This window comes from Poeciliopsis prolifica, unplaced genomic scaffold, assembly GCF_027474105.1.
Source record: "Poeciliopsis prolifica strain line A6 unplaced genomic scaffold, Auburn_PproV2 SCAFFOLD011, whole genome shotgun sequence".
In the NCBI taxonomy this organism is placed as follows: domain Eukaryota; kingdom Metazoa; phylum Chordata; class Actinopteri; order Cyprinodontiformes; family Poeciliidae; genus Poeciliopsis; species Poeciliopsis prolifica.
The window spans coordinates 13181652-13199506 of record NW_026562386.1 but is presented as its reverse complement, the minus strand read 5'-3'; the positions used below and the strand labels follow the sequence as shown (position 1 = coordinate 13199506).

The 17855-nt window shown below is 34.9% G+C and overlaps 1 protein-coding gene across 1 annotated transcript in view; it reads left to right on the top strand.

Moving 5' to 3' along the window:
- Positions 1 to 17855, top strand: part of LOC129364136 (protein kinase C-binding protein NELL1-like) — a 201828-nt gene that overhangs the window by 132818 nt on the left and 51155 nt on the right. Inside the window, exon 13 of the mRNA XM_055036587.1 lies at positions 9909 to 10034. Within this exon, the coding sequence (XP_054892562.1) occupies positions 9909 to 10034 (126 nt within the window). The remainder of the gene's footprint in view (positions 1 to 9908; positions 10035 to 17855) is intronic.

Below are 17855 nucleotides of genomic sequence, written 5' to 3'. Positions count from 1 at the left end.
GCTAGTTTTCTTGTCGTTGGATTCTGAATTGGCTGATGTTGAACATGCAATTATTTTAGGAAGAGCAGAAAGGACAACATTGCAATAATCTCTTCTGGAAGGAATAAAAACGTGAACTAAAGTCTTTGAGGGAAATGGCAGCAGTTTGGTTTTCTTCTTCAAAATGTGTTTTTGTCAGATTCTCTGAATGTTTGTGTTGATAACTATGACAAAATATTTTGCTGTTCTGTTTTTTAATTTGGCATGCACTACATTTTACATGAAACATGTTTTTTGTATGCTCTTTAAAAAGTGGAGCACTCAATTTCCTTTGTGTCTTTGTGACTCAAATAACAGCAAATAAAAACCTTAGAACCAAGTGCTGGAACTTTGAAATCCATCTGTTGACATCAGGGACTGCATTTTAATAAATATTTTTCCTTGATATGAACTCCAGTCTATTAGCCTCTGTAGAAAAAGGTAAAACACAACAGTTAAACTTTAGTTTTGGCTTTGGATAATATCATATAGTTTTTTATTTCCCTGAAACTTCTTCAGAACCAAAAGAAGAAGAAAAACAAATTTGATTTGTAACAATGAGTGTTCTGCTGTTTATAACTTGATACATTGACAAATTAACACATTGCATTATTTTATTCCTAAAATGTAACAATTATTTGTCATCTCAGTCAGGTGTCTTTTTCATAATGACCACTATATTTAAAGTGTTTTAGAGAAACCTTCAGACCTCTTATTTATTCTGTTTTCTTATGATACAACCACAGATTTTAACCTATTTCACTGTGATTTCACGTGACAGATCAAAACAAAATTGGATTTAACTAAAGTAAAAAGGAACTTGTGGGTTTTAAGAAGGCATAAGAAGTCCTGTTTGCAGTTTGCCACAAGGTATTTTTTGGGAAACAGCAAACAGGTGGGAAAAGCTGCTCTGAACAGATAAGACCAAAGCAGAGCTTTTTGCTTTGGCTCACATGCGAAACGCTATATGTGGTGGAAAACTGAGACTGTACATTAACCTGGACACGTGGCAAAACACTGCAGTGGGAGCCTGGTGCTGCTGGGATTCTTAACTTCAGCAGCGAGGGGAAAGTTCCCTGTTCAAAACTGCAGAATACTTGTGAAAACCTTAAACATGCACCCACAGCTACAACAGAAGGGTTGAGATAAAATCATATTTATTCATTAGAAGTCCAAATCTAAATCAAATTCAAAGAATCTGTGCTGAGACTTGAGAATTGATGTTTGCTCATGATTTTTATTCAGTCTAGCTTAGCTGGGGCAATTTGCAAATAAAATGGGGGAAAATTTCTAGATATGTTAGGTAAAAGGTGTTTCTATAGCTTTCACCTATGTGAATTAACCTAACATCACATTTTTGTGGATAAACTTTGGAAACCGTTTGTCAGTTTCCTTTCACTTCACTGTTGTGTTGTTCTGTTGCATAAAATCACAGTGAATTACATTTGCATTTGTGATGTTGTTAAAAATGTATTTTATAAGGCACTGCAAATTCAGCAGCCGAACATATTGAGTTTTCACTTCAATCCAAAAAGATCAAATCCTTCTACATCTCGCTTTTGCAACCCACAGCAATTGGAGCATAATCTAACGAGTCTGCAAACAATCTTCATCTTGATATTGCAAGACTTCAAAATCAAATGTTTCAAAATGAATCTAATTTAGTGTCTGCAGTCAAATGTACAATCACATTCACAAGCGTCACATCAGCATTGACCATGTAGCTGAAGCATCTGAGTCAGAAAAACAATAAAACTAATCAAGCTCCCCCACATTGCGTTGTTAAATATTTATGCCTTAATATAAACTCTACTCTCAAGTGATTCCTGCATATTACTGTTAAAGTTACATCATGATGGTATCTCTCACAGCGCCTTTGTTTTATCACTTCATTGTTTGATATGTTTTTGTCTGTCTTTTTCCCACTTTCTCCCCTGTTGTGTTTTCATCCCAGTATTTTTTGTGACTCTATGAATCTGTCCATGCATCTTCCTTCCAACTATTTTGTATATTTTGCAACAGACTTGTCAAAACAAACTTAAAATTCACCAAAACCAGAAAAACATTGTTAAACCTGTCAACTCAACAACAGTATCTTGTATTCTGTCTGTTTTGGACACTGGCAAGTTGAATACAGCATTTATTTTGATATATTAACCATGCATAGGGTCAGGCTGGCTAATGATACAAAAGTTCTCAAATAAATGCAAAAATTCAAACTGCAGCAGGACATACGATGGACATCTAGTCACAGTTCGATATTTGTGAATTTTTCTGATTAACATACCACCAAATTATTCATGTAAAATCTACCCATTTAACAAATTTTAACATATTTGAAAGAAAATGCAGCTTAGGATGTAAAAAGCAATGCAATGCTGTTCTGTGGCATTTGTAGATCAACTAATCCAGGAGTGGCATTTATTTTCTTTGGCTCTGATTGGCTGAAATGAGGAATAATGCAGATATTAACTTATATGGAAATGATAATATGTTTTACCTGAGCATATCAATGCCTCATAATGTGTATTTGGTGTTTGGACAATTAAAAGAGGCAAGCAGCTACAAGACTTTTAGAGGGCTCTGCAGTATTGAAGGATTATGTTCCTTACCCTCTGTGAATACCTAGTTTTCACTCTTAGTAAAAAAAAAATTTTTTTTTATTGTATTATTGTATTATCTCTGATAATTCTTAACCATTGGTTACCTTAGTCAGTTTTGATATTGTCTGAATTATTTGACTGATTGGCTTCTCTTGGTCTGCATATCCTGACAAACCCACAAAGATAACTTAAATGTATTGCATTTGTTAACTGTTGATGTAAAAATCTACAAACCATCATAATAGCAAATTTTAACTTCAACATCAGGAAAGAATAAATACACTATATGGAATGAAGCTGAAAACAAATGTTGACAATTCTCTCTGGTGTCAGACAAGCTTTGTGAAACTAGCTGAGGTTGCTTTTGATTGCTGGACAAATGTATTCCTTCATTATAACAGATCAGACACTCTGGCTGTGCTTTGTGTTTGTCTTTGATATACAGCACGTCTTCCTGCATTGAGAAAACCGATTCTGTTTTACTAGAAGCAATGAGACTGGCTGTGCAGCATATTGTTGAGCAAAATGAAAACACATACTGTTCAGCCTACCCTGGCCTGATGTATGGGTCCATTTCCCTGCACAGACATTTACAGTTGGTGTACGTCTTTTTGGTAAAACTACTTGTAAGAACATTCTGTGGGAACTTGCACAGAACCTGTCATCCAGGTAACCTCTGCTGGTCTGTCTGAGAGAGGGACTCCGTTTCAGGCTTCACACTGTCTGAAAATGTCAGTTTGCAGCTTCGTGATTGGCAGATCCTTGTTTGAGCTTCACAGTGACAGATTGTTTAAACTTTGCTTCTATGCAGTTCTATTGTTCTGATTGAGCGATACCATTCTGTTCTCCTGTGCTTAAAGTTGTCTCTGTAGACAACATATAAAACATGCTTTTACAAGAGCATGCTCAAATCTACAGATATGGTCTCTTCTACCTGCACAAACTGAAGCCACCTAGACTTATTTTCTTGTCTCTTGAAAAGGTTTGAGTTCTCATTCCAAATACTACTTTAGTTTTTAACCTGGGTAGCAATTTTTAGGCTTACAACTGTTGGAAAAGTGACTCTACTTTAACTAGGGTCGCTGATCCATTCGTCCATTTTGTGAGTCCTTTGGGTCATTCTCACTTGTGAGTAAATTGTAAAGTCATGTAGTTACCTTATTTAGACCAAATTAAGCACAATGAGCAGGTGAAGAATGATGGAAGCTGCTTCAAAGTATAAAGTGTTTGCTGTACTGACCATAGGGAATGTAGATAACTATTAGCATAATGCACCCACACACATATATATGCACAAAATGCTAAAACTGCATGTATATGTTTCATACTGTGTGTATATATATGCTTAAATGCTGTTTCATCATCTGAACAAATAATTTCTACATTGTCACCCCACCCTTTGAAAAAAATTAACCTTTATAACCAATTCGCCAAAGTTACTATTTTTTGCAAAACGTTGCATACAAACTATTAAAGAACTGTTTGAATTTTAGGACAGAATAAGGTGGAATCAATTGAACCAAAGTTCAAAGTATGTTTCAGACAGAAAGTTCAGTTCAATATCAAAAGCTGGTTTTCTTGGAAAAGAAGAATGAGACCACAGAGGGCTGACTTTCATCTTGTTTCACTGTTGAGGAAATCCCAACTTAGACACCTCAAAGAGGTTGACTTTGTGGGCAGCTTGTCCACCATTCAGCTGACCTATATGCCTATGCATTTTTCACATAATTGTAGTTTTTTTTCTTTAATACATAGAACAAAATGTTTAAGTTTTGCACATCAAAATTGTGTCGGTAGTCCAGATTTGAGCCGTCTAAATCTTGCTGTTTTCATTCTTGTCATAGTCTAAAGGTAGCCTAAAGTCAAAATGAACAACCAAACATATATTTTTTGTTTGATTATCACAAGCTACTTGGCAAACCTTTTGTTCACTGTTATTTTTAATGTTTTGAAATGCAATACAAGACATAATTGTGAAATAATTCTGTAGAAGGTTGAAAAGTTTATAAAAGACTTCACACAGAAATTAGAAAATTCCCAGATTTTCTGAATTTGCTTTGTGTTATTGATGCATTAGGTTTCTATATTTAGGTAAGTTTTACAACCAAAAAGAAGCATGCCTCCATTTAAATATCTAGAGAAAATGATGAACATGCATAGTAACATATTTGCTCAACAAATAACTTTTTCAGAACAATAGCTTGTCTTAAGGAAGCAAATACTAACACATTTGATTTTATTGGGCTAAAAGGTTCCATCACTGTTATTAGCCAAAACAATAAACTTGTTAAAACTTTTTGGACTACATTATTCATTTATGTTTGAAATAATTGCTCTAGTCTCCAATATTTAGAGTTTATTGCAATGACTGTCTGCAATTATTTACCCCTAGTACATAGACATAATTGCAAAGATATGTATGATGGGAAACAATAATTCCTCCTCTGTAAAAACAAAACAATAATTAGTCCTTCACACGTAGTGAAATAGACTATGCAGGATGTTTAATGTATTATGTATTGCAACAGTCTGCAATGCTTTGTGCATGCTTCATTTATCATGGATTGTAATTGCTAGGTCATGCCTAATATGTGATGAAAATTGACAGGTTGAGGTATACAAAAGGGGGATTGTTGTTGCTGCATGTGCCTGTAATGTGTGAAGGTGATCTGCTAAAGAATGCTTTCATTAGAAAGATGGAGCCATGTTTTGCAAAGACACATTGTATCTTCAAGCCATAAACATCAATTTGTGGTGTATATTGTGGCCCATGAATTTGGAGTTAACTTGTGTTTACTTAAATAATTGTGGTGTGAGAATTTGTTCTTGGAAGATAAAATGTTTTCTTTACAAAATGTCATCATTCAGGTTTATCACAGAAGAAACTAATCATAATTAAAGAGTAATGTGTCAGAAAACAAAATTATTTCCACTTTATGAATGCTACTGTCTTATGTTGAAACTGTCAACTCAGCTTATTGTCTCAGGGTGTTGTAGATGTTTTAGTTTGAGATTAGGTCATAATTCTGACATATACATTTTTTTCAATTTTTCAGATAAAATGGCTGTACTATGTTAATATTTTGAGCTTTTGTAATGTTTGCCCTTAGTGAAACAAACAAAAAAAAACAAAACAAGGGAGAGTTTAGTCAATTCTGTGGAACATGTTATAAAAAGTATTTAAATAATGTTTTATACAACTCCAACATATATTTTAATGTTATTTCAAATCTAAAACAATCAAAACCCATCTCTTTAAAAAATCTAAATTCAATTAAAATCTGAATACAAATACATATAAAAATAGGCTTTTTTGACATTGCAAATTTAACTGGACCAAGTCAATGTATTGCACTGAGTCACATCCTTAGAATATTCCTAAATGAAATACAGTGCAATAATTTTCTTCAGAAACCAGTGAATTATTAAAAGACCAAATAGCACACCACACAAGTCAGGGATGAAAAGTTGCTAAAAGGTAAAAGCAAGGCCAGACAGATTTGATTTGTACCCGATATGACTTTTTTAAACATGTTGATATGGAAAAATATTGCTTTGGGCACTTTAGAGTGCTTTTTGCAACATGTGGCTGGTTTCCAGAAAGTTTTAATGAAAATAATTCTCATTTTGTGACAGAAAAGTAAAGATCTCATACATTTTAATGAAATTCTATGCGCTTACTTTTGTTTCATAATTCATATATTTTGACATATCTAGAATCTGCCGAACATGACATAATTAATAATTAATAGTCATGTCCAGCGTCACAATGAAATGGTACATGTACACATTATATATGCTTATATGCATTTATATATTTGTTCTTAGCATGAATTTTAACATAAATTTCAACGAAGGTTGTGATTTGGGCTGATTTGGTTGTTGTTTTTGAGTTGGGCGGGGATTACATTATGTTTGGGCTGGATATTGTCAATTAGGTTTACTAGAGAAGTAATTAATCCCTCAACTATGATGTGGTCACACATATAAATAGGGAAAGCATTTATCAAATGAGCAGCAAAGAGGGCCATTGTAATTCTGGGGGAGATGCAGAGATCAATAGCTCAGGATAGAGAATCTGCTCTCAGGAGAAACGACAGTGGTGCCAAAGGAAGTCTTGTTCAAAGTTTACCACTTACCATGTTGGAGACACAGCAAACAGTGTAGAAGGGGATCTGGTTAAACTTTGTGGCCGACCTGCAAAGCTAACTAACGTTGCTCACGACCTTGAACACATCATCCCCATGGTGAAACATGTTGATATCATGTGGTGAGAATGCTTTTCCTCAGCAGGAAGAGGGAAGCTGGTCAGAACTGATGGACAGATAGATGGCAGTTGGTACAAGACAATCCTGTAAGATAAACTGTCGGAGGCCACAAAAGATTTGAGACAGGACCGGATGTTCACCTTCCAGGATGAGAAGAAACCCAAATATAGAGTCAGAGCTACAAATCTGAGAATTTGTTGAAAGACTGTAGCTCAATTATTATTATCATTGAGCTACAGTTATTATTATTATTATTATTACTAATAATAATAATAATAAAGAATAAATCAAGCTATGTGAAGTCACAAATGCTCTCCCTTGTGCCTGGTTAAAACCTAAAATTCGGATAAAGTGCATTATCTTTGTAATGCAATATTAATAAATCTTAATGGCGGTGCATGACTGGTAGATGAGTTTCTGAGGATGACGAATGAAGGTCCTGTAAATATCCTGTATTCCTCCCCCCGTTCTTACTTTTGGGGTCTACCAGTCCCTGGACTTATATTTGTCGTAACCCTAATGATGATTCATTGTTTTCAGTTTATACGGACTTTATAAGTTTTTACCAGTTCTTGCAGCATACAACAGAATACTAGCAAGGTCAACTGTCATCAATTGCATAATTTTTCTTAAGGATAAGACAGCTTAAAAGTTCTGAAAATATTCTACCTAGTCAAAGTCTCCTCAAAAATCAATGTTTCTTTGCACATAAAACTTCTGTCATCCCAGGAAGTGCTGAAATGTTTCAGTGTTTTTCTCCACTAATCTGTCTTTTCAAATTTCATAGTCTTAGGTTTAGTGAAGAAAAACAAAACATGAAAAATAAAATAGTTTGTTATGTGATTGATTTTTATGAAAGGCAATGGAAATAGCTCTGCTACTTCAGTGGAAATAGCTGTCTGAAATTTATACACTCAATCACACTTTCACAAAATTTACATTTTTGTTTTACATTTGGTGAAGAAAACAAAACAGATGAAAAATGTGTTGGAGTTTAGAAAAAAGTCTATATGAAATGTATACCTTCTGTAACACCTTCAGTAAACTGGGGGTCATTAAACTAAAAATAAAGGAATGTCCACAAAAAATGAGATAAAATCATTTTGCATAGAATGATGTTCATTTTAACATCTACATGAAAAGGTGAGCCCTACACATAGTGGAGACTCTTGCATGAAGGAAGATGAGGATTCTTCTCCCTTACTGGCTTACAGCACCCAAACACTTGACATTCAAAATGTGTTTTTTTTTCCAGTTTTTCTGTTTTGCCAGACAATATCACACAGAGAGGGTTGAGCTGATAGAAACATGTGCACACCCTCACTTACTCATAAATACACATGCACAGAGTCCTATCCCGCCTTATTTTTAGCTGTTCCCCCTACCCAGTCCTGACCTACATCAGAGCATGAATAAAGCAGCCGAGAGATGAAGAGAGTGTGCTCAGAGGGGGGTGGGAGGCAAGGAAGAGGAGGTCTGTGTTGGATGGTGGTGAGGAGGGAAGAAGGCAGCCAGAGAGACACTGGCAAATCCAGAAAAATTAATTCCCCCCTGTGCAAAATGACAGTTCCAGTTCTGTCAGCAGACCTCACCTGCAACAATGCCCCCAGAGGAAGATGCTGAGGGCAAAAACACAAACACACAGGCAGTCACACACATGGGCATAGAGTCTCGGAACAACATGGATCAAAAAGCCTCATCATTCCTCCTGCCTGACACTCGATGCTTTTCTCACTTATAATGAAAGCTGACAAAAGTGGTGAGCTCTTGACTTTGAATTATTGAGGCTGAGTCGGCGACGCGGGGCAGTTGCCATCACCCTTGAACAACGTTTTGGCGCCTTTCACCTATAAAGGGTAATCAAATGAATGGCTTTTAGGGTAGAGTAGTGCTCCTAAACAAGATGGAAATTGGAATCAGGTACTGTTGTGTGGCGTCAAAGCACTCTCATAAGTTTCATGCTTTTGATGTAGTGACCTTTTATTCTGAAGGGCATCAAAGCTTTGTACTCCTGAAGACATGCTCTGTCTCTTCTTAACTCGGCAATTTACCACTTTCACTGTACACTTTCTAGGGATGAAATTTACCAAGGAAAAAACCTTTGGGTGTTGCATATAAGTCAATTACATAGTTGATCTAAATTCATCCTGTTGTAAAGAGGAAACTTGAGCTGAACACCTCAAAGCTAAAATGTATTTATCCAAGGAACGGATATGGAAATAGCTCTCTTCACTCTCCTTCCCTCAAGTGTGGCATGCAGAGTCCCTTAAGTGGTAGAGAGGCCCGTTAGCCTCAGGAATCTGGTCTTCTGCTGCACACATAAATGCTCTAAACTGTGCAACGACATGTGCACACACATAGAAATCCAGACCTGTTTGCATAAAACCTCCCTCGTGTGCTTCGCGTCCCATTTCATCAGCAGCCATCCAGCTCAGCTAATGTATTCCTGAGCCACGTGTTTTAATGCTCATACAATGTCTTTCAAGCTACATTAGGAAGGGAGGAATTGTGTGTAATTTATCACGATATTACCTGCACATTATGGGTGTCAAAGGAGATGATGCTCTCCTTGCATTTCTTTGGCTCAGTTATAATGCCCTCATCTCATCCGCTCTTTCTTTACTGTACACCTTTTCTTTTGTGCATTTTAACATTTATTGCTGTCTTCCATTCATTCCCATATCTTAATTCCTTTCTATGATCTTACTTGTGACAACAGCAGAATATATGTATGTATAAGTTTGTATAATTACACCATGCTGGTCTGTGAGAGGATAATATTTATTTTGCCCTTTAGGACAATCAATAAAAGGGTCAATATTTGGGACTTGTGTATGGTGTTCAATGAAAAGCAACTCAAAAAAATGCAATGCGCTGAGACTCTGCTGTAATGTGATTAAACTAACACTGACAATGCAGTTCAGTGAAGTTCATCCATCTGTTGTAGTCTGTTACCAAATTATAAAGCTGTCTGGTCAGTTAATAACCCACTACTTCTGCTTTGTTTTTGTTTTTCTAGATATCGATGAGTGTGCAACACAGATGCATTACTGCCAGTCCAATACGATGTGTGTGAACCTGCCTGGAAGTTATCGCTGTGACTGTCTTCTGGGTTTCACCAGAGTGGATGAATACTCCTGCACCGGTAAGTCTGCTTACCTGGTGCGAAGTTCTACACGTTTGAATTTGTTGTCAATCAAAGGCCAAGATTTGAGAGTATCCAACTTTTTTGTTTCATAGCCAAATATACACAAAGTGATTTGCCAACTATTAAACCCTGACTATGATTTCTGGAACTGTAAACTTATGTTTGCATGTTTGGCTACTTAATCAGGAACATTCAGAACAGAATGGGGTCAAGTACAAAAGTTTCTGGAGCTCCTGAAAGAAGATTTATAAAGTTTTTGATGACTGTTGTATTTTTTGACATTTGCTTCATCTTAACTGACTAATTTGTCACATTTTAGATATTTTACAGCTTAGGTCCTGAAAATTTTTACTTTTCTTATTAGCTTCCAGTGTTCTTTATCTGACTTAAATTTTAAAGACCAATGTTATTTTGGTGTATTGTCTACAAGACACAAATGCAGCTGCATATTTTTGTTCAATTTTGCATAGCATAAATGTTGGGATTTTTTTTTCTTCTATTTTGCAGTTCCAGCACTCTATGCAAATTTTTAGATAATTTCAGCTTGTCTAACAACAAAATTGCCAGTTTTCTGCCAAAATTTACATCTATGGATTTTAAGCACTTTTATTTATTTATATATATATATAAATAAATAAAAGTGCTTAAAATCCATTGATTTTAAGCACTATTGTCAATCCATTTGATTGACTATATATATATATATATATATATATATATATATATATATATATATATATATATATATATATATATATATAGATATATATATATCTATCTATATATATATATATATATATATATATATATATATATATATATATATATATATATATATATATATATATATATATATATATATATATATATATATATATAAAAGCAAAGCAGCTACCTTTCTGGGATTGCTGGCAACATTTTTCCCCCAAAAGGGATGTACAGGAGCAGACTTTCTCAAGAGTAAATAAAATGTACTGGGTTGGCGCTCTGTGTTTCTCCAGAGAAGTGTTCTTTAATTAGCTCAGAGTTGGCAGCTACACAGGGACATGGATCCATCGGCAATCAATCCATTCTGCGGCTTGTAAACTGTCCCAGCTGCTGACTGGGAGACCTGGGAAGACTCTTTGCATCTGTGAGGAGAGATAAATCCTCCTGCTGGCCTCTCTTTCTCTCCTTCTGATTCTCTTCGTGTGTTTCCCTTGGGGGTTCCGGTCTTCATATTTGCCTCTTAATATTTCACAGTGGGAACAGTGAAATATTATTGCCCATCAAGTTCTGTAATTAGCTTTTTTTTTTTAGCCCTAATTCCTTTTGTTTTCTTAATTATGCTAAGGGATTTGTGATGGAAACATTGGCACTGGATTAAAGAAGACAGATGCAGAGATCTTTTTAAACCAAAGTTTTATTTATTTACACCAAATATGTAGGATGTAGAAATGACAGATGTTCACATGAAAAGCAGTAACATATTGAGATCATCCTTTTCATATATTTGCATTGGAGGCTCATTTAGCCAACCATAAATTGAAGAAGCAAGAAACATAAAGTGAAATGCAATGTTCAATATTTTCTTTTGAAATATAGAAGTTGACCAACATATAAAGCAGGACTTAGGTAAAATGTCTGCATTGCTTAAAAGCCTCCGTATAGCTTTTAGGTTTTTCTGCATTTGCTAAGACTATGATTATCTCAAAGTAGCACAACACCTGACCAAAAACAACCAATCACAGCCTAAAGGATCATTTTAGTGCTGTCAGTCATACTGGGGAACACGCTGCTAAATGTGTAAGTTGCCGGTTCAGGAAAACCTTTTATCCACTGTCGTCTGTGACCATGCATTGGCACTCACCACAGGCTCTGCTGATGGGGAGAAGTTGTATCAGAGCATAAAGCAATGGGTGAGCGGCACATGCATGAGCCTGATTGACAGCGGTAAAACCTCCTCCTGGCTCTGACTGTTTTTTTCTAGTCAGCACTGGAAGAAGGCAGAGCAGTTTGATTTGTTTATCACAGTTTATCTGTCTCATACTTTACTGTCACAACACAGTAAAGCAAATATATATTTTTATTTATTTATTATTTTTATTTTTTTTATTTTTTATAAAAGTCACATTCCGCAACTTGAAACGACTCTTTAAAAGTAAGTTTTGTTGAAAGCTGTAAGAGTACATTTAAATGACTTTCAGCTGAGATAAAACAGATACTGCAGTAAAAAGTGTTTTTATGTTGCAGATGGCCGTTGTGTGTTTGTTCCTGCCTGTTTGCTGCAGGCCTGTAAATCTGTAAATGCACCGTGTTTGTGTCTCCACAGACACCAAAGTATCAGTTAAGTTCATTCACCCTAAAACTTTGCTTACACCACTCCTTTCCCAGAGCGTTCAAAGCTACTGCACTATTTTTTAGCATCTTCTTAGTCTTTCAGCACTTTTAATCTGATTTGTCCCTGTCGCATGTCTCCCTCTCCTTTAAGCAGACAAAGCTCTGTAGAGAATCAGAGGTTGTAGTAATTGTGTTTCCACTTCATTCCCTTCCTATCGAAGTGACCAAATTGCTCCAGGGTACGAAAGAAGAGAGGTGGCGGAAAAGTGAAGCTCCATATCTCAGGCTTTTAAATCTTAAGTATGGCCTCCAGTTCGCCTGGAATGGCTTTTCTGCAGCCCACAGGTACTAGGCATATGAATTTCTTTACTTGTTGTGTCGGTGATTATCTGTACAAGATTCACATTATTTTTCTGTCACTTCGGCAGTTTTGCCATTCTAAATTAAATATGATTACCTGTCAGTCAAGCAGTGTTGTTAGGACTGTGATGGAGTTTTCCTTTGTATTTTTCTAAGGTGTGGTGCAGCACTTATGGTGCTCAGGGCATAAAACTGGCTTCTGAGTCCATACATTCATATTCATCTTCCACTGCATGATGAATAAGAATGAAACCCTGTGGTTTACAGCATGATGCAGATATGAATACAAATAAGACAAGTTAGATTTAAAGCATTATAGTGTGAAGTACGTTTTGTAAGGTTACCAGCATAAACCTTTGAGATCTTTTTGCTCCCATATAGAATATTAATCCATATATTTAGGTAAAGATAAAGTTGCTATTGTTATCAAAGAGAACCTCTCTTCAACAAGTCTATTTTAAAGCAGAAGGAGGGAAAAGCACAGCCATTTTCTACTCATTTCAACAAAACATTGGTGAGCTGCAATGAGATTTAAAAAGGTAAATAGAACCAGCTGACCCTCAGTTTCTATAATTAGTTGTAGATGCTTTCAGAAACTGACAGATTTTATTCCCAAATAAGACCAAAACAAGGAGAGCCTATTTAACCTCTATTATGATACATATGTTAATAATTTACTGTTTGTAGGAGTTTTCATAATAATCACCATTATGTCTCGCTGCTGCTATATTAAAAAATACTTCATCCAGCCATTCAATCAACATAGATTGACAGCATGAATAATTAGTACATAACCCAGGAGACAACAGTTTTCTGTTTAATTTTTACAAATTCAGACTGAAGACATTTATGTGTATGAATATGTGATTTTAGGGCTCTTCATATCCCACTCTGTAGAGGCATTGATGATAAATAGTTGACTACACAAATAAAAATAACACCAGCAGAGACATTTAACCAGAATGATGCAGCTCATGGTCAATAATTCAAATGCTTTTAGTGATTCTCTGTCTATGTCCAAATTGTCACAGCAAACTGAAATGAGTGTCATGCACACTTTGAATATTACCAGATATCAAATCTGGTTGTAGATGTAACACTTTTACATGAACAAATCTGGAAAAAAAAAAAAAAAAAAAATCATGAAACAAAATGCTAATTTTATGCTTCAGCAAAGTTTTGAATTTAAATTAATTTGCATTAAATTTAGTTTGCTATTATAAAACGAGATAAAATGTTTTCATTGTAAAATAATTTAATTGCTTCAGGTTATTCTGGAAATTAGCACTATACATTCAAATTTCATTCAGGGAAATTCATGGTAAAAAGCATACAATGCCTTTAAGATCCAACATTTTACCAATTAGGACTTAATTAAATGGCAAATGTCATTGTAAACGACATAACACCAGCTGACGCAAAGCTCATTTATTTTTATTTGCTCATTTGTTTATGCACAGTTTAAATAAATGCACAGCTTATCACTGCCTCACCTCGCCCTTCTTCCATGAATCTGAGCAGGCAATGCGTGAATTCAGTGATTTATTTATTTGTTTTACCTTTTTCATGATACTCATCATGGATTCTGTTAGCAAAATGTTCTAAAGAAGCTGCAAATAGGTTCATGCATCACTTACAAGAACCAGAAATGACTGCATCGTATCATCCAGTAGATGTTTTGAGAAAATGTAACAAAATTCTGTTTCAAACATTTATCTAATCATTGTGGAAGTTTAGTGTGAAAAGTCTGGCAGCCCTCTCCATATACATTAGCTACTAAAAAATAGAGACCACGCCGTTAAACAGACTTGACAGCAGCTAATTTAATAATCCCATCAAACGCAGTTTTGGGAGGGGAGAGAAAGAATTCAGATAAGTTTGTCTTGGTCCTCTCTTTCATCTATTTGTAATTGCCTCTGAGATGTGGGTGTTTATATTTAGCCTCCCCTTTAAGGTTTGATGTAGGGAATGTTTCTTTCTGTTCATCAGAAAACTGTGCAAGCATCTAGAGTGATGTTTGTCCTCACTTAAGTCTGCTTCTCTGTAACCGTCGTCTCCTCACTCGTTCCCTTGGCTGAATACAGATCGAGTCTTGTGGAATGATAATAGGACTCTGTGGCTATTAAAGGCCTGCATGTTTACTGACCGAGCACATTAAAGCAACATGCTTCCTTTAATATAATCTGATGCTTTTGCATTTTTATTGCCTTGGACCATATGTCTCATTGGATTTTAAATCCAATATTTGACTCAGGTCTATAGGGAGGATGTGAACTGAGGCAAACTGAATGTTCCTGAAAGATCTACTCACAATGTAAAGTGAATATATTAGTATCATAACGAGAGCCACTTGTGCTTTAAGTGCGAAGCCATCAGTGCTTCATGTCAGTTCCAACACATTCAGTGTTGGTGAATTTTTTTTTCTCTCAACATTTTCATTTTCTTGAGTGAATATGTCAAGAGGTGCTGTTAAGTTTTGATAAATATGTGCTTAACAAGACAAATAAAACGTATGCTTAAATTTGCTTTCATAAAATTTTAAACATTTTCTGCACATTCATGCAGCAGCATAATTATAGGATTTTCTACATGCAGATTTGCATGCATCATTTATTATGTTAATGACTGGACGGTGTTGGAAAGGTTGTAAAAATCAAAAAATAAAATAAAATAAAAATGTTAATTTAACACAAAAGTAGTGTAAGCTGACCAATTTACATACTTTAAATCAATTTATCGTATTCAGTGCAAGCTATTTTGTGTATTTCAAATGTCTTTGACTTTTAGAAATGGAGATGTAGGCTTCATGCAGTGGTACATAGAAAAAGCTGTATTAATTGACCGGTGGGTCAAGAGAAAGCATTCTCTTAAGCCCAAGGTATATTACAACTGGGAATTTAGAAATGTCCCCCAACTAATTTAATAGAAACCTATGTCCTTTGAGCTGAATGCTATGACAAGCATTCAATATATTTTGCCCTGTGGCACAGGACATATCTCAGCTGGTTCACCCCATGTTGAGGTGAGCAGCAAGGCTGGGAGTAGTGAACACAATGACTTCATGTAGGACGAAAAAAGGAGAAGAGGTTGGGGTAGCAGAGGGGGATTAAACCTTGTAATTTCTGCCGTGCTCTGTTCTTTTTTTATGAGCTTGTCACAGGTCATTAAATTTCACGTTACTGGAGTGTTCTGCTTGACATTATTGAATGAGGCAATGTTGGAAGCTTGAGAGATGAGCACACGTTTTAAGAATTTATTACACATAGGAAAGAGGGATCAGGAGCTATTGGTTTAACTCGCACACGAAAATTTAAGTGAAAGATTCAACAAAAAAATTTAAAAAATAAACTGTTAACTGTAATAATTGCTCTAATAGTTTGATCTATAGCACAGCATAAACTTAAGTATATAATAATATTTTCATCATCATCAGCACTGGACAAGAAATTACAAAATTTATAATAAGCTGGTCTTTTGATCCAGTTGAAGGTCAACATTATTTTATATCATATTAAAATAAAACATTAGGATACCAAAAAGGTTTTTTGAGTTGATAAATTTTGTTACCTTACATGACTGGGAATTGTGGATAAAGATGATAATTATAAAATATTAAGCTTGGACTGAGTTGTTGTTAAAGAGTCATGGGTAGATTTCTTTTGAATAAAATCCTCTCCAGACTGTAGTTTCTTAAACTTTCTGTCATGACCCACAAGTTAGAATGGTTTCATCCTTTAAATGTTTTATTATATTGACAAATATTTCTTACACAAAGCTGACCAAACCTGAATCATGTTGACTGAGTTGCACACTGATATCTCCTCCGGTGTTCCCTCATTGGAAACTAGTTTTAGTTCTCATTCAACGGCTATATATTGTCAACTACAATTTGGTCCTAATATAAACTTCTTTAATAAAACTATAAAACATCATGCATCATCTAGCATGGTTCTGATGTCATCATACAGACCTTGCAGCCTGGCCTTAGTCAAGCTCTTTTTCAACCCTCCTCTGTTATTTTTGCTGATATAAACTGAAAATAGGAGCTGCTTTCACTAATTTTCAGGTTTCAATTGTAAGAAATAAAAATTAGTTTAAATGTTTGAACACAAATTTGCACTTTAGAGTACATTTAAAAAATGCAAACACTCTTAAAGCACTAAAACATTGGTGTTCCTCATTAGTAAAACTCAGTGTAAACATGTCAGCTTACAGAACCTACACGCATATTCTTTAAAGGCAAAATAGCTGTGCAGTTATTTTGGCTATGTTTAAGTAACAGATCAAACTGTTATCTTTAAGGGTAAATGACATAGTGACTTCCTGCATTGAGAACCTACGGCTTGTCTTTAATTTTTATGTTCTTACATGTTTCATTCATTACCAGGCAGAGCTGGGCTTAGTTCAAATTTGTCTTTTGATACACAGCACCGAAGGAAAGCAGGGGTTTTATTAATACATACCTAACTTTGAATTGATTTTCTTGATGATTAATATATAAACTGAAAATAAAACACAGTATTTTATACAAAGGTGGCCAGCTGCCTGAAAGAGCCAAATAAACACATTTTGTGTGTTTGTCATTTGAAAGGGCTTACATTTGATAAAAACTATTTTTTAGACAAAATTATGTAGTGCTACTTTAATATTTAATGCTATTTATGTGTTTCCCTTACGTTGCAGGTCTTTTATCTGAATTCTGACGTTTCTAATTTGTCTTTGTACAATGTAATTTTGCATTGTCTTCTTGTGTGACTTATTATGTAAATAATTTTATGTTTCTTTTACTTTGTAAAATAATTTGTTATATTTCTAATTATGAAGATTATGTAGAAGAAACAAAATTGATATAAATTGAAACTAATTTTGAATGTATAAATATAAAAAGAAACAGTTTGCATTACGCTAGAAAAGCATCAGACACACCGACTGATTCTGGGATGCTTAAGAAGAGGATGTTCCTCAGAAGTCAAACCAGACTCCCTGCTGTGTCTCATAAAAGGGATTTGTGACAGAATTAGAGACACTTGAAAGACAATCGTTTGATTGCTTTGCCATTTTTACAAATTCAGTTGTTCAATTTTTAATTTTGTTTTGATTCAGTTTGTACCAGTTTCATAGGATATAGTGTGGTAAAAT